A 24,599-nucleotide genomic window follows, 5' to 3' on the forward strand; every position below is an offset into this window, starting at 1 on the left:
ATAGGCCAGCACCACCGTCTGCCTGATCCATCTAGAAATGGTCGCAGCATACGCAGCCAGCCCCTTATGGGGTCCAACGGTAAGGACAAATAGATAATCCGATTTTCGGAATGACTCAGTCCCCACCAGGTACACCCTGATTGCCCAAATCACATCCTCCAAAGAATGTAAGGCAATTTCTTTAGGATGCTTAGGCTTAGGACACAAGAAAGGCAACAAAATGTCTTCCTTTAAAATGGAAACCAGAGACGACTTTAGGAAGGAACGACAGGCAGGGACGAAGCACCACTTTGTCTCTGTGAACCACCAGATAGGGTGAACGACAAGACAACGCAGCCAACTCTGACACCCTGCACGCAGAAGTAATAGCCACCAAGAAGGCTACCTTCCGTGACAAAGCAGATCAACCTCACGAACATTTTAAAAAGGCGGTTTCTAAAGAACCGATCGCACCAAATTGAGGTTGCAAGGAGGTAACAGAGACCTCACCAGGGGAGCCAGGGGGCAGACCCCCTGAACAAAGGTGTGAACCAATGAATTTTTGGCCAATGGGCACTGAAAGAAAAATTGCCAGGGCCGAAACCTGGCCTTTGATGGTACCCAAGGCCAAATGCTGATCTACACCTAGTTGGAGAAACTCCAAAACACGAGAACCCGACCCCCCGAGACTCACACTAAGCAATGTATGCCCTCCAGACTCTATGATAAATCTTCCTAGAAGTAGATTTTCTAGCTTTTAACAGCTTAGGAATCACCGATTCAGACACCTGGCTTTCAACAGCCAAGCCAGTAAAGCTAGCGACTGTAAAAGGAGGAAGGAAGATCGGTCCTAGCGCTAACAGATCTTTTCTGAGAGGGAGTCTCCAAGGGACATCAGCGACCAGCCGTACTAGGTCTGCATACCAGGACCTGCGAGGCCAGTCTTGTGCCACTAGGATGATTGGAATCCCTTCTGCCTCGATTCTTCACAGGAGTCTTGGCAGAAGAATTAATCGGGGGAAATGCATACATCAAACGATACTGGCCCCAAGTAGCCACCAGAGTGTCTGTGGCATCGGCCAGATGATACAGTGGCCTTGCTATGAACCTCTGCACCTTCCTGTTGAGAAGGGAGGCCAACAGGTCCACATCGGGAGTCCCCCACTGGAGACACAGTCAATGAAACACCTCCTGGTAGAGAGACCATTCTCTCTGATCCAATGTCTGCTGACAGAGATAGTCCACCTGATAATTTTCTACCCCTGGAATATGCACAGCAGAGATAGCTACAATTAACCATTCTGCCCACCTTAGAATGCCGGCTGCTTTCCGGGCCGCTAGGACACTTTTATTGTCCCCCTTGATGATTACCATATGCCACGGCCGTGGCACTGTCCAATTGAATCCTTACTGGGCGCCCCTGCACACGAACCGTCCATTGGGTCAGGCAGAGCCTGATCGCCCGAATTTCCAGGATATTGATCGGAAGGCTGGAGTCCTTCAGAGTCCAAACCCCCTGAGCACTACACTAGTGCTGCATTGAAGCGTCGACGTAATCGATTACGTCGACTACAGAAATACGTTGACATGCGTGAAAGGCATTGACGCGTCACACTCATCTCGCGTATAATGGTGGCTTCTGCTCCTGGGAATGGAGAAAGTTCCAGTCTACCACACAAAGCTAGACCACGATCATCAAGAGAGGGGGCGGGGCCGAACTGCGGCTCCGTGTCTGAATAGACACAGGGAGCTGCGGCTCGGTTGACACCATAGCAAGCTGCTCACTGTGGGAGCACTCGACAGGAGGGAGGGGCCAGGACTGCCAGCAGGGGGCCCGCAAAGGGGAGGATCCAGGCTGCTCTGTGCAAAACCACTGCACAGAGGGGCATGTTTGTTAATTTTAACAAAAAAAAAAAACTACAAAACTACACTTTTCTATCACTTTAAGGATACATTCTGCATCATACAGAATGTACAACAGACGTCTAAGGGAATAATTGAATGCCATTTTCTAAAAAGAACCTTGTCAATTTATTAGATTATCTTTTTTTTTTCTTACATCGATGTCCACTTTTCCTAATAGCATCTATAGACATTAAACTATAATTATGCAATAAAAAAAAAAAGTCCAGGTGACCACCGCAATTCATATAGGATCCCTCCAAATGTGAAGAGTCACTTTCAGGCAACTGATACCAGGGAAAAATTCCACCATGTGAGGTTTTTTTATGGCTGATATATATTGTGCTCAAAAATTAGGCTAACTTCAGAGCATGTCGATATGCTAACCTTCCTCCATTGCAATGCTATATATTAGTAACACAGGCCCCCAACCTTTTGCACTGTTTATGTTGTGGTATGTTTTACATTTACATAGTGTTGTTGTTGACCAGTATTTTTGTGGTGTGTTACTTGTAAACAACACTTTAGGGCATCAGGCATGAATAATTAATGCCATATAAATTCTTACTACTTTAAACCACATAATGCCTTCAGAATGCATATTTTGCAAAGTATTAGGCAGAATTTATATGGCATTTTCATGCCTGATGCCCTAAAGTGTTACATTTCATTTTTTGGCACTTTATGTATATGTCTTTCTTGTATTTTTGCACACACAGTGTTGAGCAGTGCTTTTCTTTTTATTTATATGGAATTTTGATTGCTTTTGGTTCTGAATTAATGGCATTATTCGTGCCTGATGCTAAAGTGTTGTTTACAGTTTATTTTTGGCACTTTATTTTTGTATACTGTAAAAACTTCAACCACATTGAAGTATTTTTTGGAAAAAATGTAAAAAAAAGTTGAAATATTATATTAGAAGTTGTACTTATTTTTTGTAAAGTTATTCAAAGGATTAATTAGCTAATCAAAAAAAGAACACTAGATTAAGCAAAAAAAATAAAAATAATTGGTAGAGTAGTCGACTAATCGAAAACATAATCGCTAGATTAGCCGACAGAAAAAATAATCATTAGTTGCAGCTCTACTGAGCACAATCCGTGCCCAAGACACCTCCCCACCGGGACAGGCTACCATCCATGGTGACCACCATCCAGTACAGGGCGAGAAAAGATTTTCCCTGTCGAAGCGCCGGAGAGCGGAGCCACCAGATAAGGGATCCCCTTGTACTCTGGCTCAGCAGGATCAGATTGTCTAGAGAATGTGGGTTCCTGTTCAATTTGGCAAGAATCTCCTTTTGTAGAGATCTGGTATGGAACTGAGCAAACGGAACCGCCTCAAAAGGTGAAGACCATCAGGCCCAGCACTTGCATACAAGTCCTCAAGAGGTGACCGCCGGGCTGGACAACAAAAGCAGTATTGCATCCTGCAACTTCTGGTGTTTCACCTCCGGAAGAAACACCCAGGCTGAGGCTGTGTCCAGGGTCAGGCCCAGATAGTCCAGCTTGGCGGACAGGACCAGAACAGATTTTTGGAAACTCATTTTCCATCCAAACTCTTGCAAAGTTCACACTGAAGTGTCCAGACTGTCTCTTAAGGCAAATACGAATAAATAACAATACAAGCTGCACTAAAAAATGATAAGAAGGTGAAACGTGAATAACAAAAGTATCACAAATGACCAATATGCATAAACGTACAATAGTAGGTGTACATATAAATGTGACTAAATGTCCATATCATCAATAATAAAATTAATATGATCAACACTGAAGAAATGACACTTAGGGGTGTACTCACTTTTGTTGCCAGCGGTTTAGACATTAACGACTGTGTGTTGAGTTATTTTGAGGGGACAGCAAATTTGCACTGTTATACAAGCTGTACATTCACTACTTTACATTATAGCAAAGTGTCATTTCTTCAGTGTTGTCACATGAAATGATAAAATATTTACAAAAATGGGAGGGGTGTACTCACTTTTGTGAGATACTGTAAGTAAATGAAGGTCACCATGAGGAGGCTCCCATTTCCCCTCTCTCTCACTCACAGTATATTCCCATTCTTCTAGGCTGAGAACATTGAGGACATCTTTAAAAAAAGTTTTTTTAGGGGACAGCCCAGAGTTAAAGGCAAGTATTGCAGTACAAGTATTTTTTTTTTTTTTTTCAAACCTTTAGCACAGTGGTTCTTAACCTTGTTGGAGGTACTGAACCCCACCAACTTCATATGCGCATTCACCGAACCCTTCTTAATTGGAAAAATAAAATCTGATTTTATGAGTCTAGTCTCGGGAGGGGCACTGTCAGAAAATAAGGTGTTGTTTACAGAACTGAATTAAACGTATCATACAAAGTAAAATGTACAGAGGTCAGTAGGCTGTAGGGCAGCGTACAGAGGTCAGTAGGCTGTAGGGCAGTGTACAGAGGTCAGTAGCATGTAGGGTGGTGTAGAAAGGTCAGTAGGATGTAGGGCAGTGTACAGAGGCCAGTAGCATGTAGGGCAGTGTACAGAGGCCAGTAGCATGTAGGGCAGTGTATACGGGTCAGTTGATTGTAGGGAAGGATAGAGTGGTCAGTAGGCTGTAGGACGGTGTACAGAGAATAGGGCAGAGGACAGGAGTTGACAGGACAGAGGATAGGACAGTGTACAGGGATCAGTAAAGCCACACACCAGGGGGATGGGAGGGCACACACCAGGGGAGGGTCAGGAGGGCACACACTGGGGGGGGGGGGGGTAAGGAGGGCACACACCGGGGGGGAGGGTAGTGAGGGCACACACCAGTGGAGAGTCAGGAGGCCACACACTGGGTGTCAGGAGGGCACACATCAGTGGTTGGGAGGACACACACTGGGGGAGCCAGGAGGGCACCCACTGGGGGGGGGGGGGGGGGTTGGGAGGACATACCATGGGGTGTCAAGAGGGAACACACTGGGGGGGGGGGTTGGGAGGGCATACCATGGGGTATCAGGAGGGCACACACCAGGGGGCATTCACAATGCTTATTGAGCTAAATGAAAAGGACATGCATTTCCATTTGTCAGCTAACAGCACCTCTATGCTAAGCTGCAGTAACTCAGCAGACTTAGCATAGAGGTGCTTGCAAACTAAACCACCATGTACAGTTAGCTGAGTCTACCTCCAGGAACATTCACTCGGCTCCCTCTGCTCAGCTGCTCACACTTCCCTCTTCCAGGCGGGCGCGATCTCCGTGGTCAGGTACATCCCCATCCTGCCCACTCAAGCAGCCTGCAGGAGATAGGCTGGAAACCTGCTGGGGGAGGTACAGGGGGCGGAGTGTCAAGTGTCTATGTGTAATGGCTGTGAGTCGTCCCGACCACAGCTCTGATTTCCCAGCAGGGGGAGGGGGGGTTAGCCTCACAATCAGTAATATTTTCTCGGGGGGGAGCAATTGCCCTGTTGCCCCCCCGCCGAACCCCTGAGACTGACTCACCGAACCCTTGGGGTTCGATCGAACCCAGGTTAAGAACCACTGCTTTAGCAGTTTACTGCCTACCTTTGTACTATTTAAGATAATTAACTGGACTTGAACTGCTTAAATAGTAATAAGAACTGGAAAAATGGTGGCATTCCAAAATTTGGAAATAATGTTTGAAATGATTCCTAGCCTTTTGAGGTTTGTATATTCATTAAGATTGTCAACATAATTAATGAAAGTTGGTGCATAACACTGTTGTATAGAAAATGCCTTGACCTAAAACACAAATAGAAAATATGAAATAAATAAAATTACCATGTCCCATTCTGCACATATGTAGGGACCTGCTCTCAGTATCACTAATAATCCAATGTCATTTGCCAACTTCAAAAAAGTTTCAATATCGTGATCCCCAGAAAAATCATAGACACCGGGCTTCGGTTCATGAAAGTTCCATGGTACATACCTGGATTGACAAATATAGATTAGAAGTTTTTAGAATTATATATTACAACACCAGTAAAAATACTGCATACACAAGATCTTTATACAAACTATTATACCATTCATATTTATGTATTTCAAAATACTGATCACTGACTAGAACCAAAAGTGGAACACCAGGAAAACAAAAACATTTAAGTGCCCAGTCACACTACCGCGACTTGTCAGGCGACTGGTCAGCCTGACAAGTCGCGGTCCATGCAGTGCTATGAGAACCGTTCTAATAGGAGCGACTCAAGTCGCTCTGACTTAGAAAATAGTTCCTATTTTACTTCGGGGCGACATCGGAGCGACTTGCATTGCCATTCATTATATGAAGTCCGTGCAAGTCGCGCCGAAGTCGCGGTGCACGCGACTTACAGGTCGCCCCCGAAGTCGTGCCGCGGTAGTGTGAACCGGCACTTATTGGTTATAGTGTTTATGCAACAACTGAATGTGTGCTGGGGATACAAAAAATAAATAAAAAAAAAATTTTTCTCATGCCAAACAGGATCATCAGCTATAATCTTCTGGTGGTTGTACAGTGAAGGGTAGTGTACTTTAATCTCCCCCTCGATTTATAAAACCTCTTGTATTCTATTCACAGTATACAAGGCATTCTGTGAATGGACAAGGGGTGTAGGTATAGGTAAAAAGACAGAACTTGCCCTTGTCCATTCACAGAACATCTTGAATTCTTTAAATCGAATACGAGATGAAAGGATAATGAGGGGAGGAAAGGGGGAGAGTAAACCACACTATCCTTCACTGTATGAGCGCCAAAACTAACATACTCAGTACCAGAAGATTATAGCAGAAAGAAGTTTCTGGCATGAATAAAACTTCATAAAACAAACAAAAGCATTCACAGCAGCAAACAAGTTCTACTTTAACCAGCATTAGGCAACTTATCTGGACTAATTAAGACATATATATATTTTTTTTGAGGAGTTCCACTGCGGAGTCATTTTGGATAACAAGGCCGGATTTAAAATTACTTTACTTGCATTTTGTACAATACGACCCATTTACCACAACACGTTATAATGTATAAGCAATATTATTCAACACAGCACATCACAATGCACAGATGTGAAAACATGCACATTGAACACTTTTATGAAGGAGCCATAGGGTTTTAAGGTTCAAGATGGTTTTTCTCTGTTAATATTGTCTTAAGTGGATGTTCCAAACACCCTAAGAAAACCACTTCCTCTTTAAAGTGGTTGTAAAGGCAGAAGGTTTTTTATTTTCTTGCATTCTATGCATGAAGATAAAAAGCCTTCTGTGTGTAGCACCCCCCCCCCCCTAATACTTACCCGAGCCCCCTCTCTAGCCAGCGATGTGCATCAGTGCCTCAGCCATCTGGAACTCTCCCTCCTATTGGCTAAGACACCTTGGCTCCCGCTGCTGTCAAACCAAAGCCAATCAGGAGAGAGAGGGGGCGGGGCTGAATAGACACAGGGAGCTGCGGCTCGGTTGACACCATAGCAAGCTGCTCGCTGTGGGAGCACTCGACAGGAGGGAGGGGCCAGGAGTGCCAGCAGGGGGCCCGCAAAGGGGAGGATCCAGGCTGCTCTGTGCAAAACCACTGCACAGAGGGGCATGTTTGTTATTTTTAACAAAAAAAAAAAAAAACTACACTTTTGTATCACTTTAAGGATACATTCTGCATCATACAGAATGTACAACAGACGTCTAAGGGAATAATTGAATGCCATTTTCTAATTGACAATAAACCTTGTCAACTTATTCGATTAGCTTTTTTTTTTTCTTACATCGATGTGCACTTTTCCTAATAGCATCTATAGACATTAAACTATAATTACGCAATACAAGTCCAGGTGACCACCGCAATTCATATAGGATCCCTCCGGATATGAAGAGTCACTTTCAGGCAACTGATATCAGGGAAAAATTCCGCCATGTGAGGTTTTTTTATGGCTGATATATAGTGTGCTCAAAAATTAGGCTGGCGGAATGATTATCAGCTCAGACAACATAAGTGAGCATCTTTATGTATAAAATTTGGAGTATATATTTTTTGGCAGCCCTCAAATATCTAGTTTAAGGGGAACCTGCAAGGATAGAAATATGGGATGGCACTGCTTTTTTGCATTAAAACATAATGAGTCACTAGGTACAATTCACCAAGCAATATTTTACCGCATCCGAGTATGCGGTAAAATAATGCACATCGTTCCCGGAAAAAAAAAAAAAAAAACTTATTCATGAAGAAACTCTCCTTAACCAATTACTGACCGCCCGCTGCAGTTTTACGTCGGTCCTTTGACGCTAAATATCGGGGTTATGAAAACAGCGGGCGATCGGCTTTCAGATAAGGGTAGTCCCAGCGGCAGATTTGCCGCGGGATCACCCTTACCGTGAGGCGGAAGAGGTGCCCTCCCGCCGCATCCCGGCTATTTTCCCAGCTTACCGGACCCGCCGGCAGCGGGGAAAACGATCCGGTCCCGGATTCTCTAAGACAGGAAGTCGAATGAGGGCAAGATAGCCCTCACTCGACTCTATGATCTTGGAGGACTGGAGCGACGTCAAATGTCTTTGCCTAGCAACCGGTTTAAAAGGGAAGATTTTTTTTTTCTTTTTTTAGTGTACTTGTGAGGTGTGAGGTCTTTTCGACCCCAGATCTCACAATAAAGAGGTCCTGTCATGCCTATTTCTATTACAAGCAAAGTTTACATTCTTTGTAATAGGAATAAAAATGATCACATTTTTTTTTTTTTTTTTTTTTTTTTAAACTGTAAAATTAAAAAATAATAAATAAAATAGAAAAAAAAAAATGAATGCGCCTTGTCTCCGCTAGCTCGCCCGCAGAAGCGAACGCATACGGAAGTCCCGCTCACATATGTAAAAACGGTGTTCAAACCAAACATGCGAGGTATAGCCACGATCGTTCGAGCGAGAGCAATCATTTGAGCCCTAGACTTCCTCTGTAACTCTAAGCTGGTAACCTGTAGAAATTTTTAAAGTGTCGCCTATGGGGATATTTTAAGTACCAAAGTTTGTTGCCATTCCGCGAGTGTGCGCAATTTTGAAGCATGACATGTTGGGTATATTATTTACTCGGCGTAACATTATCTTTCACATTATGGAGAAAAATTGGGCTAACTTTACTGTTTTCTTATTTTTTTATTTTAAAAAAGTGATTTTTTTTCCCATAAAATTGCATTTGGAAGACTGCTGCGCAAATACGGTGTGATAAAAAATATTGCAACTATCTCAATTTTATTCTCTAGAGTCTATGCGAAAAAAAAAAAATATATATAGCAAAAAAAAAAAAAAAGATTTTAGCTTGTCAACACCAAATGTGTCAAAAACAGGCCTGGTCTTAAAGTGGTTAAAATCTTGCATGTGTTATCTTTTCTAAGTACATCTTAAACACTGCATGAAATTTTGTGGCAAGTTATCGCAAGCATCTTGCAAGGCAGCCAACAAATTTAGTCATGGCTGGTATGGCGCGGCTTCTCTCTGTTAAGGGCTCAAGGAATTGGTATGCGCAAAAGTTATAGCGTCTACAAACTATGGTACATTTACTTGAATTTATGCAGCTTTTAGTTTATATTACTGCCTCATTCTTGAGGTTCCAAAATGATAGAAAGTAGACACCGCAAGGAATTTGCAGAGAGGTATGTTGAGCCCAATGAGTATTTCATTTTTTTGTCACAAGTGATTGAAAAATGACAAAAAAAAAAAAAGTTAGCTATCACAAAATAGTGCAGAGATGAATACATATGGATCTGGATCTTAGATCTTTTATTCTTTTTGCTAATTTTTGGCTGAAGTGGTTTACGAGGGGACGAATTTTGTGGAGCTGGTCATATTCAGGGTCACCCCGAGGACATTTTGTTTCTAGCCTTGGCCATGGCAGCAGAGAACACTGCATATGATGAATTGGGTCAGTGGACCAATATGATCGCAACTCACTCTTTTTAAAAAATCAAGGGGAGTAAAATTCCACCTGAATTCCGGGTTGGCCAGTATTTGGGGAGGGGGGGGGCGGGTGGTTGGCATAGTATGGGCGCTGCAGAATCTGTGGGTTGCCAATCAGGATTTGCAAGCGCATAAGGAAGGGCTCTATGGGCCTGTGTTTAAATTCTTGGTGGCTGCGGGCAACTACTTGTGCTAGCCACTACACCAGCCTAAACTGCGCTTATGGGACTCGCCATGTCACCAAGTGATACTGCAGTGCTAGTTTGTCTACGACCAAGGTGTACTAGGCCGCTGGTGCCTCTACTTTGTCATCAGAGCTATCTGTCAGGATGCCACTGCTCTCTACAGATTCCTTTACTGAACCGGATTCTGACTCCCCATCGCTCTCATCTGTCATGCTCAGTATCCTGTAGGCAGCTTCACTAGTGTACCTTTCGTTTGACATTTTGGCCAATAAATTTACAGGTACCTAGTATGACTCACAGGTAAAAAAGCACATGGTTGTCGAGGACTGTTTGAACAGCTACGAAAAAAGAATAACTGCTAGTGCTAGCAGAGATCAGGCCTGACTCTGCTAACACTGCGGTTTTGTGTGCTGTGTATTGGAAGTGACAGTGATCTATTGATAATGCACTTCCTGGGGGCTGGGCAGAGGGGCTACATGCAGGTGCTGGAAGGTGTCAGGGCTGATCCTGCTAACGCTGCGTTTTTGGGAACACTAAACTATTGGGGCTGCTAGTATAGTAGATCAGATCAAAGATATTGAGTCGTTCAGACACTATACTAGTAATGGAGGTATATAGTGTGTGTGTTAGTGTTACTGGCAATCAAAGGGTTAAAATCTGATGCTATCTGGGATTGATCCTAACTGACGCTAATGCTGAGGCTAACTGGGGTCACCCATGACACTAATACAGTGATCAGAAAAAAAAGATCTGTACACTTTACTAGTAACTCTGACAGGGACTAAAAGGGTTAACTTGGAGGCTATTAGAGGGTTTAAACTTTATTAGAAAATATGTGGCGGGACCCTGACGCTATACTAAGACTGATACTGATGCTAACCAGCATCACCCGTGACACTAATACTGTGATCAGTAACTTATCTGTACACTGTATCTACTGACAATGTGACAGGGCAGTGAAGGGCTAACTGGGAGTGATCAAGAGGTTAAATCTTGGGGGGCGGAGCCGGCTAGCAAGGCAGATGGCAGCGTGAGCTAACAGCTCCTTGCTAAGCAGATCGTTCGGAGCAATTTCCACGGAGAGGGTCACTCCAAAATAGTCCATCTGCACTCCTGGCAACCCCGGGCATCACTGGAACATGCCACCCAAGCGGAAAGATAGACACAAGCCGGGTAAGATGATCGACTTCTTCTCCCCCAACACCAGGCCGCGCAGCCAAGATGGCGCCGGCCCGCCACACTCCTCTCATAAGCAACCCCACCAGTCACACCGGACTGATTTGCATCAGCCGAGACATCTCTCGGGCACCCAGGCTGACCCCACGGGACTCTCCCCACAGGCGGCTGCAGAATCACAACCTTCCAGCCCTGCCAAATCCAAGCAAAAGACTTTCCATGATAGGCCGCTCTCCAGCCCCGGCATCACAGTTGATGACACCCTGGAGTTTCAAGACTCCATTGCAGCCATCCCTGCAGGGGACCATCCCGTGATGGCATCCATGTTTAAGGAGATGATGCTATCCCTACGGTCTGCAATCCACTCTGATATGCTGCAACTGGTGTCCCGCTGCAACACAGCTGTCGCTGCTGTCGCTGATCGAGTCTCCACCATTGAGAACAAAATGGGTGAATTTGCGGACACATTCAATAGCATGGTGGATGCTCATAATGACCATGACGATGACTTGGAGTGGCTAAAATCAAAAGTGGCGGATCTCGAGGATCGCTCCAGGAGAAACAATGTGAAAATCAGGGGGATCCCTGAATCTATTAAACCTCCCGACCTGGCAGCGTTCCTCACCACCCTTATGCAGGAAATCCTTCCTGATGCAACCTTGGGAGACTTGGCCATTGATAGGATACACAGGCTTCCGAAGCCTAAGCATATCCCCGCCGCATACCCACGGGACGCCATTGCAAGAATTCACTTTTATACTGTGAAAGAACAACTGATGGCGAGAGTAAGAAAGGCGGTAGATCTCCCAGCTGGCATGCAAGGCCTGTCCTTTTACGCAGATTTATCGGCCCACACCATGAACCGCAGGAGAAACCTTGTGACTATCACTAAACCTCTCAGGAATCACCACATCCAGTATCGCTGGAACTACCCTGCCACCCTCATTGTTACGAGAGGGGACAGGGAATTCAAGATCTCTTCTCTTGAACGTGGAATTGAGCTCCTGCGCCAGTGGGGGATTTTGGAGGATGATACCCCCCCTGGAGATCATTCTCCTGACAAGGTTCCGACAACCTCCCCACCGAGATGAGACGCCGGGCTGACAAGGCCCTTCCAGCTATATATCAGATGACCCTCTGATGTTCTAACTGCCTGATCTACAGTCTCCGAATGTTCTGTTCGGCTACGAATGGTGTTTTGTTTTTTTTCTTTTTTTTCCTTTTTTGCCAGTTTCCCCGTGTTAGCAGTTGGATAACTGCTCAGATTTCCACTTGGTTATCGTCCTTTTTTAAACACAGTTTGGCGCAGTTAGAGTTCCTGCGCCCAGTGCCATATCCATATTGTTTTGCTTAGAGAACTTGGCATTGCAGTAATACCTACTTGATTGTCACGACTGTCATTGGTGGATTGTTTTGTTACCTTTTTTTATTATTGTTTCTCTCTTTTTGTACATTACCTGTGACACACAGCAACGAGTGCTTCATCAGCCATACCCTCTCAAGTTCCAACCGTTAACTTCTCAACACACGCGGACCCCTCCAGTCGGCCACGACCTTGCACTGTCCCGGACTCTGCGATCTCGGGTAAGGTTTTATACACTTTCTTTTTGCCCTTCCTTGGTAGTGACATAGTCCCTACAACTGGTCTCCTACCAACGAACTCTACTATACCACTTCACCATGGCCTTCAAACTAACCTCCCTGAATGTGCATGGATTGAATAGCCCTGGTAAACGTCATATGTTATGGAGGGAGATCAAGTCCCAGGGATGTGATGTTATGCTCATCCAAGAGACCCATTTTTGTGCTGCAGCTCCCCCTAGACTCACAAACAAACAATTTCCTCATGCATACTTTGCCAATGGCCCCAAGAAAAAGGGGGGAGTGGCCATTCTTATAAAGGACTCTGTGGCCTACAAGTATATCTCCCATATATCGGATCCAGATGGCCGTTTCATTCTTTTACACTGTGAACTCAACAATATTGTGTACTCCATCATTAATGTGTACGCCCCAAATGTGAAACAACTTACCTATCTGCGTAAACTTTGGAAACGTCTCAAGGTGGATATCAGGGGCCACGTGATCCTTGGGGGGGACATGAACTTGGTCGCAAACCTACGTCAAGACGTTTCTGGGGGACCCCGGAAATGTCCCCGCAGACCAGATCTTGCGGGCTTCCTGTCGGCCACAGGCTTGCAGGATGTATGGCGCTGCTACCATTCTACAGAGAAGGACTATTCGTTCTTTTCAAAGGTCCACTGTTCTTACTCCCGCATAGACATGTTCTTCACCGACAAATTCTTACTACAAAAAATTGTGGACTCTTCTATAGGCCAAATAACGTGGTCGGACCACGCTCCTGTTTCCATAACTGTCGGTCCCCGGGCTTTTACAACGAGGGCCAACAGATGGAAAAATGATGTTCATATTTTTTCTGACCCGGGGACTTCCTCTGAGGTCCATGCGGCCCTGGAGGAATTCTTCAAGTTTAATGACAGTGGGGAGGTGTGCCCTTCCAGTATCTGGAATGCCCATAAAGCATTTATGCGAGGTGTCTTGATGTCTAAGAGTGCCGCTATACGGAGGCAGAGGAGGCAGCGTATGGAGGATCTGTTGAACCTGATCCGAAACCTAGAACAGACCAATAAAACAAACCCACTCCCAGACGTTAGTAACCAGTTGACTCAAGCTCAAAATGACCTACGTTCTCTCTTGATTGGACAACATCAAGCTAATGTTCGTAGGCTTAAGGCAAATTTTTATGCGCATGGCAACAAAGCCGGTAAATTGTTAGCTACCCATGTGAAGGACATTCATGCTCGTCAACGTATCTCTAAATTGACGCATCATTCTTCCGGACTGTCTTTAACGAATCCTAAAGACATTGCCGACGCCTTCAGCCACTATTATGGCTCGCTTTATAACTTAAAGGATGACCAGTCCACACCCCAACCATCTCCTGAGATCATTGACAATTTCTTGGATTCGGTCTCCCTTCCTGCATTAAGACCGGCAGAAGTGGCGGAACTAAATCTCCCGATCACCGACTTAGAAGTCAATAGGGCGATCCAGTCCTTGCCCCTTAACAAGGCTCCGGGCCCTGACGGGTTCTCTTCGGAGTACTACAAAAAATACATGCATCTTCTGGTCCCTAGATTGCGAAGGGTGTTTCACAGGGCTGCCTCCTCTGCTTCCTTTCCTCCAGAGATGCTGGAGGCTACAGTAGTAACACTACCCAAACCGGGGAAACCCCCGGATTGTGCGAAGAATTTCAGGCCCATATCTTTACTCAATGTGGACCTGAAGGTCTACGCGAAAATATTGGCCACCCGCATTTCCAAGTTTCTACCAAACCTCATTCGGCAAGACCAGGTGGGGTTTGTCGCGGGCCGCCAAGCGACCGATGCCACAAGAAGGATGTTGAATCTCATCCACCATGCCGAATCTACTCATACTCCTACAGTGTTCCTGTCCCTTGACGCCGAGAAGGCCTTTGACAGGATACACTGGGGATATCTGCGAAAAGTTCTACAACGCTTCGGCATGGTGGGTGAGATACTGAATGCTGTGTTGGCCTTGTACACGGCTCCTTCGGCATATGTCTATACAGAGGGTCTGTTCTCCACAAAATTTGCAATAACAAACGGTACCCGCCAGGGGTGCCCACTGTCACCTTTGGTGTTTGTTCTCCTAATGGAGCCATTTGCGGAACGCATCAGAACTCATCCAGGTATTCGGGGTATAGACATTAGAGGTTCCTCCAACAAGATATCGTTGTTTGCGGACGATGTTATTTTATCTCTGACCTCTCCCTTATCATCATTACCAGCGGCCCAGGAGGTTCTCAGGGAATTTAGTTCTGTCTCATACTACAAGGTTAATGAAACCAAATCGAACATGTTGGGCGTTCACGTGTCAGCTGATCTCACACAACATATTCAGAGTATAGTTCCATTTCAGTGGGGTAGTGGTCACATTGACTATCTAGGTATCAAGCTCACAAACAGGATTGGGGATCTCTTCAAGGCCAATTTTGCCCCTTTCCTTGACACTTTAACGCACGAACTGACTAGATTGGGCAAGTACTATCTGTCATGGTCAGGAAGGACTGCAGCGTTCAAAATGCTGACGTTTCCAAAACTTTTATACCTACTAAGAGCTCTCCCCATTAAAATCCCCTTATCGTTTTACCGTACGGTTCAGTCTTTGGTATCCAAATTCATATGGGACGGGAAGAAGCCTCGTTGCGCCCATAGATACTTGGTCCAACATCCCACGGTGGGAGGTATGGGGATTCCGGATATACGGGACTACCATATGGCTGCTATCCTTTCCCAGTCCCTCTATTGGCTGCATCCGACTCAGGCACCCACTTGGAGACAGATTGAGCAGTCGGAGGTAATACAGGGCTCTCTTGCTGATCTCATACTCAGTATCCCCTTTTCTAAATGTAGTTTTCGTACGGGCCATCCCACCATCTCAGCTACAGTACTGGCGTGGCAATACTTTTACACACATAGCACCGTGCAAGCTGGGAGGGTGGAAGTTCCTGTGCCTCTGACTGCTCTCTCCTTCCTCTCCCCAGACTTAAACGTGGCGCATTGGTCCTCTTTTGGACTTAGGACAATCCGAGACATTGTACAGAGTCCCCAGGGTTTTTCCTTTTCCTTATGGTGCGACAAATTTCCATCATTTGCCAAGGAATACCTCACACTTATCCGGGTTTCACACTTGATTTCATCTATGTCATCGACACACATTCTTTTCCCGGAACAGATCTATACCCTCTGTTTTGGAGCTAATGCGCGGCAGAAAGGTATAGGCAAATTCTACATCTCCCTGCACAACAAGAAAACCTTCCAAAAAAACACATATCACATAAAATGGGAGGGCGAAATTGGTCAGGTTTTTACGGAGGAGCAATGGTTGAGAGCCTATAAACATACGCTTACCCATACCAAATGCTCCAACTTTAGGGAGGGATTGCTAAAAATTCACCTGAGGTGGTACAAGACACCTTACACCATTGCTAAATTCTATCCAGAAACATCTAATTTATGCTGGAGACAGTGCGGGCAGGTTGGCACTCTACTTCATGTTTTGTGGACGTGCATTTCCCTGAGAAGCTTCTGGGCCTCCATCTCCACATTGATAGCAGAAGTCACCGGGATACTTAACAAAATTTCAGTTGAACAGGCGATTTTGGGTGTGAATATGGACAAATACCCACCCCAATATAGGACGGTGGTCCAAAATATCTTGTTCGCTGCTAGGTTGTCCATAGCACGTAAATGGAAGTGTGCCGACCCCCCAACTCGGAGGGAGGTTACCCAAATAGTAGGGGAGTCGTGTGTGTATGAGAAGACCCTGGCCTTACAGGCCTTCAAGCTACAACAATTTCACTCCAGGTGGTCCATATGGACCACTTATGTAGGGTATCATGGCCCCCAATGATTTCTGATGTTTATCTGCAGAATTGTTAAAGTTGCTGGGGTCCTGGGGGGGGGGGAGAGGGAGTGGGCGTTTGAAGGGAGGACGCAGTGTGTTCCCTTACGGGGCGTCCCTCCCGGTGGCGTTGACCACTATAGAGGTTGCAAATGACAGATACGTGCCCCCTCTCCTCCTTCCCTGGACAAACAGGTTCATACGGTTTCAATGTATTATTGTTCAAGATACGAAAGTTCATCCTATATTGTGGGTCCTTGCAAGCACTGTGATACTAGCAGTCCTTATAGACGTTTATCTTTATACTTCAATGTACGTCAATCGCATTGCAAATATGCTTTTCATATGTTTATGTACGTTGCTTATTTACTGTATTTGAAAAACTCAATAAAAAAATATTTAAAAAAAAAAAAAAAAGAGGTTAAATCTTTATTAGAGGATATATGGCGGGGTACCCTAAACCTACCTGGGACTGACGATAACTATCGCTAACTTCTTCTGGCGCTAACTGGTGTCACCAGTGACTCTAGTACAGTGGTCAGGAAATTAGCTGTATACTGTATTTAGGGACACTGACAGGGAGTGAAAAGGTTAACTGGGGGGGGGGTGATCAGGGGGTTTAATATGTGCCTATGTGTACTAGTGTTAGTGTAGTGCTTTTGTACTCACTGTGATTGCTTTCTCTTCTCACGCTAGAACCGAAAAGGGCTCCAGGAGAGGAGATTGCATCATTTCCTGTGCCTGTGTTCACATTGCAAAGGCACAGGAGGTTCTGCCATTGGTCAGAACCGTTTACCAAGTCCAGGCTATAAATCATTGGCCTGAACTTGATGACTGAGCAATTCTGAACCTCTCTATCCTCTTTGCTATGCTATCTGCCATCCTCCAGAAACAACTCACTAAAATCTATCTGACATTTGCTTCAGCTTGCACTTTCCTGCCTATTTTTTAAACCTTTCACTGGGGGGGGGGGTGGTGTCTGACTATTGCCATAGTTGCTGCATAGTTAGCACAAGCTTTGACCAGTACATAATTACCACATGCATTTATTTCCTTTTGTGAATTTACTTTTACACCTTTTTATGTGCTATTTAATTAGCGTTTTTGGGGTTTGCACTAAATACCGCATACGCGCAATGGTGAATTTACATTTTCATTATCGCATGCGTTAAGTGGTCACGTGACCGTCATAACACATGCAAATACATTTAATGAATTGTGCCCACTGACCCAGAACCAACATGCAGCCAGTGAACAGTCAGGACAACTGTTGAGCCTGACCTTTTCATATTTCAATTAGGGGTTCCATTTTACAGCCAAGAGAAATATATTGCAATGTAACACTGGTCAATAATGCCCCCCTACTGATGGGCTTTATTCATACAAAACTCATTGTTTAATGGTAAATACTTACGTTTGAATTGCATCCAATCCTGCCATTTTCATTTTCAATAAACGATCTTTCCAGTAAAAGCGCGGAACACGTGAATAATGAATGCTTCCCGAGATATATCGGAATGGCTTTCCATCTTTGAAAAAACAACTGTGTTTGTAATCTATTTCAAATGTTCTTGCAGAAATTTCCTGGAAAAAATAAAAAATTACCATTAGCATTTTTAACACCAAAGAATTACATTTCTACAGGATTTTTTTTTTTATTTTTTTTTTTTTTATCCTGTACCAAGAAAGTGTAAGATTAGGATTTTTGGTACTCACTGTGAAAGTCTTTACTTTAATGTTTATTGAGGGACACTTATACGGTTGCCTACAGGAGGATTGGACACGAAGGCCTTGTTCACACATGTTAAAATGGCAGCAGACTGGTGTCTGTTTTGTAGAGGCGATGTTTTACATTGTTACAATGCAAGGCATCCGTTTACATCTTTCTTTTAAATACTTTTTTCATGGTACAAAATGACACCTCATTCCCTTCAATGCTTCCCTGCCAAGCAATGGCATGCAGTAAACATATAGTAAGATGTGATGCAAAAACATTAATCCAGAACGTCTGCAAATTTATGCAAGTACCTACAAAAATAGGAACAAAATGGTGCTCCTAATAACCAACAGACAACTGATCATATAGGATTAAAAGTCTACTGTGGCAATAATTAGGTATAGACTTTCAAAGTAATTAGGAGGCTTAATAAAAATGCTGCTTGCTAAGGTTGTGTCGTCGCTTGCCACCAATCCCACCCACATTCGTTGTCTGCTAAGTGTATTGAAAGCCGCTGTACAGTGTGCACACTGTGTGGCTTACATACCTCTTAGCCCAGTGCCGGCATTGTTCTTATGGAAGGTACGGTTTATATTCCGAACTGTGATTCTGCTCCTTCTGGTCCTGATTAACAAGATCACCATGAACATCTTTGGTGTTTATATGCAAGTGGATAATTTGTTTCTCTTTACATTAAAGTTTTTGATTTTTTTTTTTAAATAAAAACATATCATACTTACCTGCAGTGCAGTGGTTTTGTGCATAATGCATAACATTCCCGATCCTCCTCTTCTCAAGTCCCCCGCCAGTGCTCCTGGCCCCTTTCCCCATATCAAGTGCCCCAAGAGCAAACAGCTTGCTACGGGGGCACCCAAGCAGGTTCGCTCCTGAACATCTGCTGTGTCTGTCCATTCAAACACAGAGCGCAGCTCGGCCCTACCCCACTCTCTCCTCATTGGCTTGCTGGCTTTGATTTACAGGAGCAGAAGCCAATAGCTCAAGCTGCTGTCTCAGCCAATGAGGAGGGTCCCTGGAGAGCTGAGGCGCCCATGGATATCGCTGGATCAGGTAAGTATTAGGAGGGCTGCTAAACATAGGTGTTTTTTTTTACCTTCATGCATGTCTGCTGGACACAGAGCGGGACTCGGGAGTGAGCACACACTAGTGCCCCCATAGCAAGCAGCTTGCTTTTGGGGGCACTGGTCAAGGGGGAGAAGGAGTGCTGTAGGGGGACCCTAGAAGAAGAGGATCAGGGCTGCTCTGTGCAAAACCACTGCACAGAGCAGGTAAGTATGACATGTTTGTTAAATAAAAAAAAACTTTGGAATTCTCACTATTAGGGATACATCTCTGCGCCCTGCTTTTCCTTGCCTATGCAACGTACCGCAGCCCAGCTCAGCATTATTGTGGGAACAGAGCGCATAGAAAACAATTGTTTTCAGTGTGCTCCGGCATTGAACCTGTGTTAATATGTGCACATAAACACAGCTCCACTGATGTGGTGTGAACAGGAAAAATGAAACTAAAAACAGACAGCTCCATTTTCTATACTCCCGCACCTACTAAAAACATTTGAGTTGTTGCAAAGCAGTACAAAAAAAAAAAAAAAAAGGAAGTAACATTTTCTCTTTCAACACTTCCTTATAGTTCACTATAAGTGCAGACTAGCGGGGGAGGGGGGATAATCAAACTCATGTTTCAGTTCAACCTGTCCAAGTGTGAGTACACCTTCAGCTATAGAGAATGTTTTTTCTTTTTTTAAGGCCTTTTCACACGGGTTATCTGATCAGGTCCACTTGTCAGTTTTTTATGCATTCACATAAACCGGAAAGTGTAAACAGGCCGATGTCAATTTACATTCAGATAGAGAGAGGGGGGGAGAGATTGGCGCAAACGGACTGAGCGGGTTGCTGCAATGGGCTATGATGCGGGCAAATGGTGAAAGTCTGGTGGGATTGCTAGTACACTTTGCTGGCTGCCGGCTTGTAGAGGGTGAAGCAACCCTGTATGGATCCAAAAAGAGAGAGAGAGAGGGCCAAGCGCCGATCTAAGTGCAGCAATATAGGCAATTTATTGGACACACATGAAGAATGTTACTCACAAAGGATGTATAAAATCAGGCATCTTAAAAGCAATAGGTGATCTCTGAAGTCACTTCCAGGGTGGGCTGTCCGGTCAGGCTGTGGCGCTGATGCTGTGGAGGGTAAGCGGCGATCTCCTGTTGCGAGGCAGGGGACGTGCTGATCCTCAGCGGTGGTGATGCAGCGTGGACACGCCGGTCGGGTTGCCGTGACGTCACTTCCGAGACACCAGGGAGATAGAACGGCGACGCGTTGCGGAGCTCCGCTCCTTCTTCAGGCCGTGCAGGGGCCATTTTGGATGTGGTATTTATGCCAGCAGTGCGGAGGACAAAGTTACAGGGGCTCAGGAGGGACAAAATTAGGAGAAAAGCAAACCGGCAAGGGAAAGTGAGAGACTAAGAGAGAGGAGGATGACGCAGATGTCTGGGAGGGGGAGGAGAGGGAAAGAATAGGGGGAGGGGTGAAAAGGTGCATAAGCTGAATAGAGTGTATTAAGGCAGCAGAGAGAGAGGGGGGGGGAGGGGGTTTGATTATCTTTGAATGGAAAATCTTGTACAGAGGAGGGAATTGCCTGTGTATATGTTTGTATATGCAAATGAATGTATGGAGAGGCGCATTAGAGAGAGGCATGCATGTATATAAAAACCATATGTATATGTATAAATAAATAAAATGAAAAACAAAAGTTATGTTAAAACTATAATAAAAAATAATAATAATAAAAAAATATATATATAATGAGAAAGGGATAAAAAAGGGGAGGGGGGGGAGAGCAATAAGAAGGGGGAGGGGTGCAATAAAAATGCTAAACATAGTGGAAATGATAAATTGGCAATGGTCAAAAATTATTATATATGTATGCATTCCCATGCGCATATAGAAAAAAGAGGGACATGCGCATGTACATGCATACACACATGCTCCAATTGACGCAGATCATGATCACTTAGTAGTTAGGTTGTATATATACATATATATGTATGTATATACATATATATGTATATGGGGGGTCGGTGGTATTGGTGGGTGTTGGTGAGTGTTTGTTGAAGGAAGGTCTCAATATGAACCAGATTTGTGGCAAAAAATGAAGTACAAAGACTATAAGGACAGATAGAGACCTGTATATGGGTACTTACTTTGAAGTTGGCTTGAGAAAAGGAAGCGTGTGTCAGGGAGGTTCATAGAGATCGCTGGAAGATGGGAGGAAGAACCTGGGCAGAAAATGATCAAGTTAATAAACCACAAGAAATGACAAATTGGAAGATGGGCTACAGCAGCACATTAATTTCGATTTCTTCGTTCAAGCCTCCAGGTGAGAGCGTTTCAAGGGAGTAAATCCAGTAGGTCTCTCTCTGGCACAACCGCTTGAAACGCTCTGTCCTGGGTAAGGTGTTGGGGATTGACTCAATTACCCACACCTTGAGTCCAGAAGAAGAGTGGTTGTGGAACTCTGCAAAGTGTCTGGGGACACTATGCTTGTCCTTCCCTTTTTCAACCAGGCGACGATGTTCGCCAAATCGTTTCCTAAGAGGTCTAATGGTGCGGCCTACATAAAATAGTCCGCATGGGCAGGTTAGGCAATATATTACATATTCTGTTGAGCAGTTGTAGAATTGTTTAATAGGATATGTTTTGCCTTTTACAGTGAATTCTGTTTGGCCGTGTTGGACATGGGAGCAGGTGAGGCATAAGGTTTTGCGGCACTGGAACATCCCTATGAGGGGGATGAGGCAGAGGGTAGTGGTGGGGTGGGTGATGGTGGACTTGAGTTTACTGGGAGCAATGAGATTTTTGATGTTGGAGGATTTTCTGTAGGAAACTTTTGGTATAGGGGGGATGGTGGATTTTAAATGTGGGTCCTCTGATAAGATGGACCAGTGTTTTCGTAGGATCTTTTCCATTTGTCTGTATTTAGTGTGGAACTGTGTGGTGAATCGTAGGGGTTGGGGCAATGCATTCTGTGGGTGGGGTGGGATGTGAGGAGCACTTGAATCATACTGTTGCAGGTATTGTGAATGGGCTTGTTGAACCAGGGATGCAGGGTAGCCTTTGTCTAGGAATTTTTGGGTTAGGAGGGCGCTTTCTTCGCAGTAATCTTGTAGTTTTGTGCAATTGCGTTTCAGGCGGCAGAATTGGCTTTTGGGGATGTTTGAGATCCACCTGGGATGGTGGCAACTATGGTAGTGTAAGAATGAGTTTCCAGCGGTAGGTTTCGTGTAATTTTTGGCTAAGATGTTGCCTTTCTCATCTACCTCCGGGTCCAATCAGGCCAGCAAAAAACTGAGCACACACAGACCCTGTCATCCTCTGATCAGCAGGGCATTTGGAGCGGATCCCCTGCTAATCTAATTGCAAACCGCCTCATGAATTGGCCCTAATGGCTAACCTTCAGCTTTAAAGTGAAGTACTTTCTAGTTGCAGCTTTTCTATGCTGGTTTTGTTTTTTGCTTGGGCCACATGTGTCCATATATATGCTCTTTTATCTCTCTTTACCTTAGAAACTGCCAGTCCTTTTGGAGTATTTGTTTTTGACTGGGGAGTACATCTCTATGTAGTGCGGAGAAGGTGAATTACTGCACTCCTCGGGGGTTTGTACATTATGGCCTCCTTTTTTTAACTGACGTGTGTGTGTGTGTGTGTGTGTGTGTGTGTATGTGTGTATATATATATATATATATATGTGTGTGCCTTGCGAAAGTATTCAGCCCGCTTGAACTTTGACCTTTTGCCACATTTCAGGCTTTAAAGCGGTAGTATCCCACTTTTTTACACTTTTACCTACAGGTAAGCTTATAATTAGGCTTACCTGTAGGTACAAATAATATCTCCTAAACCGGCACGGTTTAGGAGATATTTGCAGTGCATGCAGCCGCTCGCGCGAGCGGCGCATGCGCTCTGAGGGTCCAGGGGGGACCTTCAGTTTTACTTGACCCAGACCTAATCTCGCAGGTAGGAGTCCAGGAGAATCTGGGCTCTAGCGATCACAGGATGATCACATTTAGTATAAATAACAATATAACAAGGCAAGTGGGGAACATAAGAACCCTAAACTTCAGAAGGGCAAACTTTCCAAAATTGTACTCATTGATGGAAAGGGTAAACTGGGACCAAACCCTGGGATCCCTGACCACAGAGGAAAAATGGGAATGCTTTAGGAACATATTAGGCAAAGGCATCTTGCAGTGCATTCCTATGGGAAATAAATTTAGAAGAGACAAAGCCAAACCTGGCTGGCTAAACCGTAGCGTCAAAAAACTTATTAGGGGGAAAAAATTGGCCTTCAAGAAGTATAAATCAGAGGGCACAGTATCGACTTTCGAGCAATACAAGGAGGCAAATAAGAAAAGTAAACAAGAAATCAAGATGGCTAAAATCAACTTTGAGAGACAAATAGCGGAGGATAGTAAAAAAAACCCAAAGAAATTCTTTAAATATATCAACAGCAAAAAAACTAGGGCAGAGCATATTGCACACATAATTAGCAATGATGGGAGGATGGTTACAGAGGACACTGAAAAAGCAACCGTGCTGAATGCTTTTTTCTCGTCAGTCTTTACACAGGAAACGGAGGGGTACACTGACCATGACTGTTTGGTTAGTAGTAATACACAGGACTTGCCACTATGGCTAACAGAGGGTGAAATCAGGGAAAGGCTGGATAAACTCAACACAAACAAATCACCAGGCCCGGATGGCATACATCCGAGAGTACTCAAGGAACTCAGTAAGGTTATATCCAGACCACTGTTCCTGATCTTTGCTGACAGTATTAGGACAGGAGATGTACCAGGGGATTGGAAGAAAGCTAACGTGATTCCGATATTCAAAAAGGGCCAGAGGCATATCCTAGGAAATTATAGGCCTGTCAGTTTGACATCAATAGTATGTAAACTTCTGGAGGCGATGATAAGGGACTATATCGTAGAGTTTGCTAAAGACAACAACATCATCAGCAGTAATCAGCACGGGTTTACAAATGGGCGTTCTTGTCAAACCAATCTATTAACATTCTACGAGGAGGTGAGCTGTGAGCTAGATAGGGGGAGACCAGTGGATGTGGTGTACTTGGATTTCGCTAAGGCGTTTGATACAGTTCCCCACAAGCGCTTAATTTATAAAATAAGATCTGCAGGTATCGACAGCAGGGTTTGCTCTTGGATACGGAATTGGCTTAAAGGGCGTGTCCAAAGAGTGGTAATAAACAGCGCATACTCAGACTGGTCTGAGGTGGTAAGCGG

General features: G+C 44.6%; 1 protein-coding gene across 2 annotated transcripts in view; it reads right to left on the reverse strand.

Annotated features, from left to right (window-relative positions):
- Positions 1–24,599, reverse strand: part of GLB1 (galactosidase beta 1) — a 149,060-nt gene that overhangs the window by 113,027 nt on the left and 11,434 nt on the right. Inside the window, exons 2-3 of one of the 2 annotated variants that reach the window (XM_082259525.1) lie at positions 17,978–18,147; positions 5,636–5,786 (exon numbers count right to left, since the gene is read on the reverse strand). In XM_082259525.1, coding sequence (XP_082115651.1) covers positions 5,636–5,786; positions 17,978–18,147 — 321 coding nt within the window. Of the gene's footprint in view, positions 1–5,635; positions 5,787–17,977; positions 18,148–24,599 lie in introns of those variants that run through there. The other variant, XM_082259526.1, reaches the window with a different exon arrangement.

Source organism: Pelophylax lessonae (genome assembly GCF_965119305.1).
Source record: "Pelophylax lessonae genome assembly, chromosome: 5".
Classification (NCBI taxonomy): domain Eukaryota; kingdom Metazoa; phylum Chordata; class Amphibia; order Anura; family Ranidae; genus Pelophylax; species Pelophylax lessonae.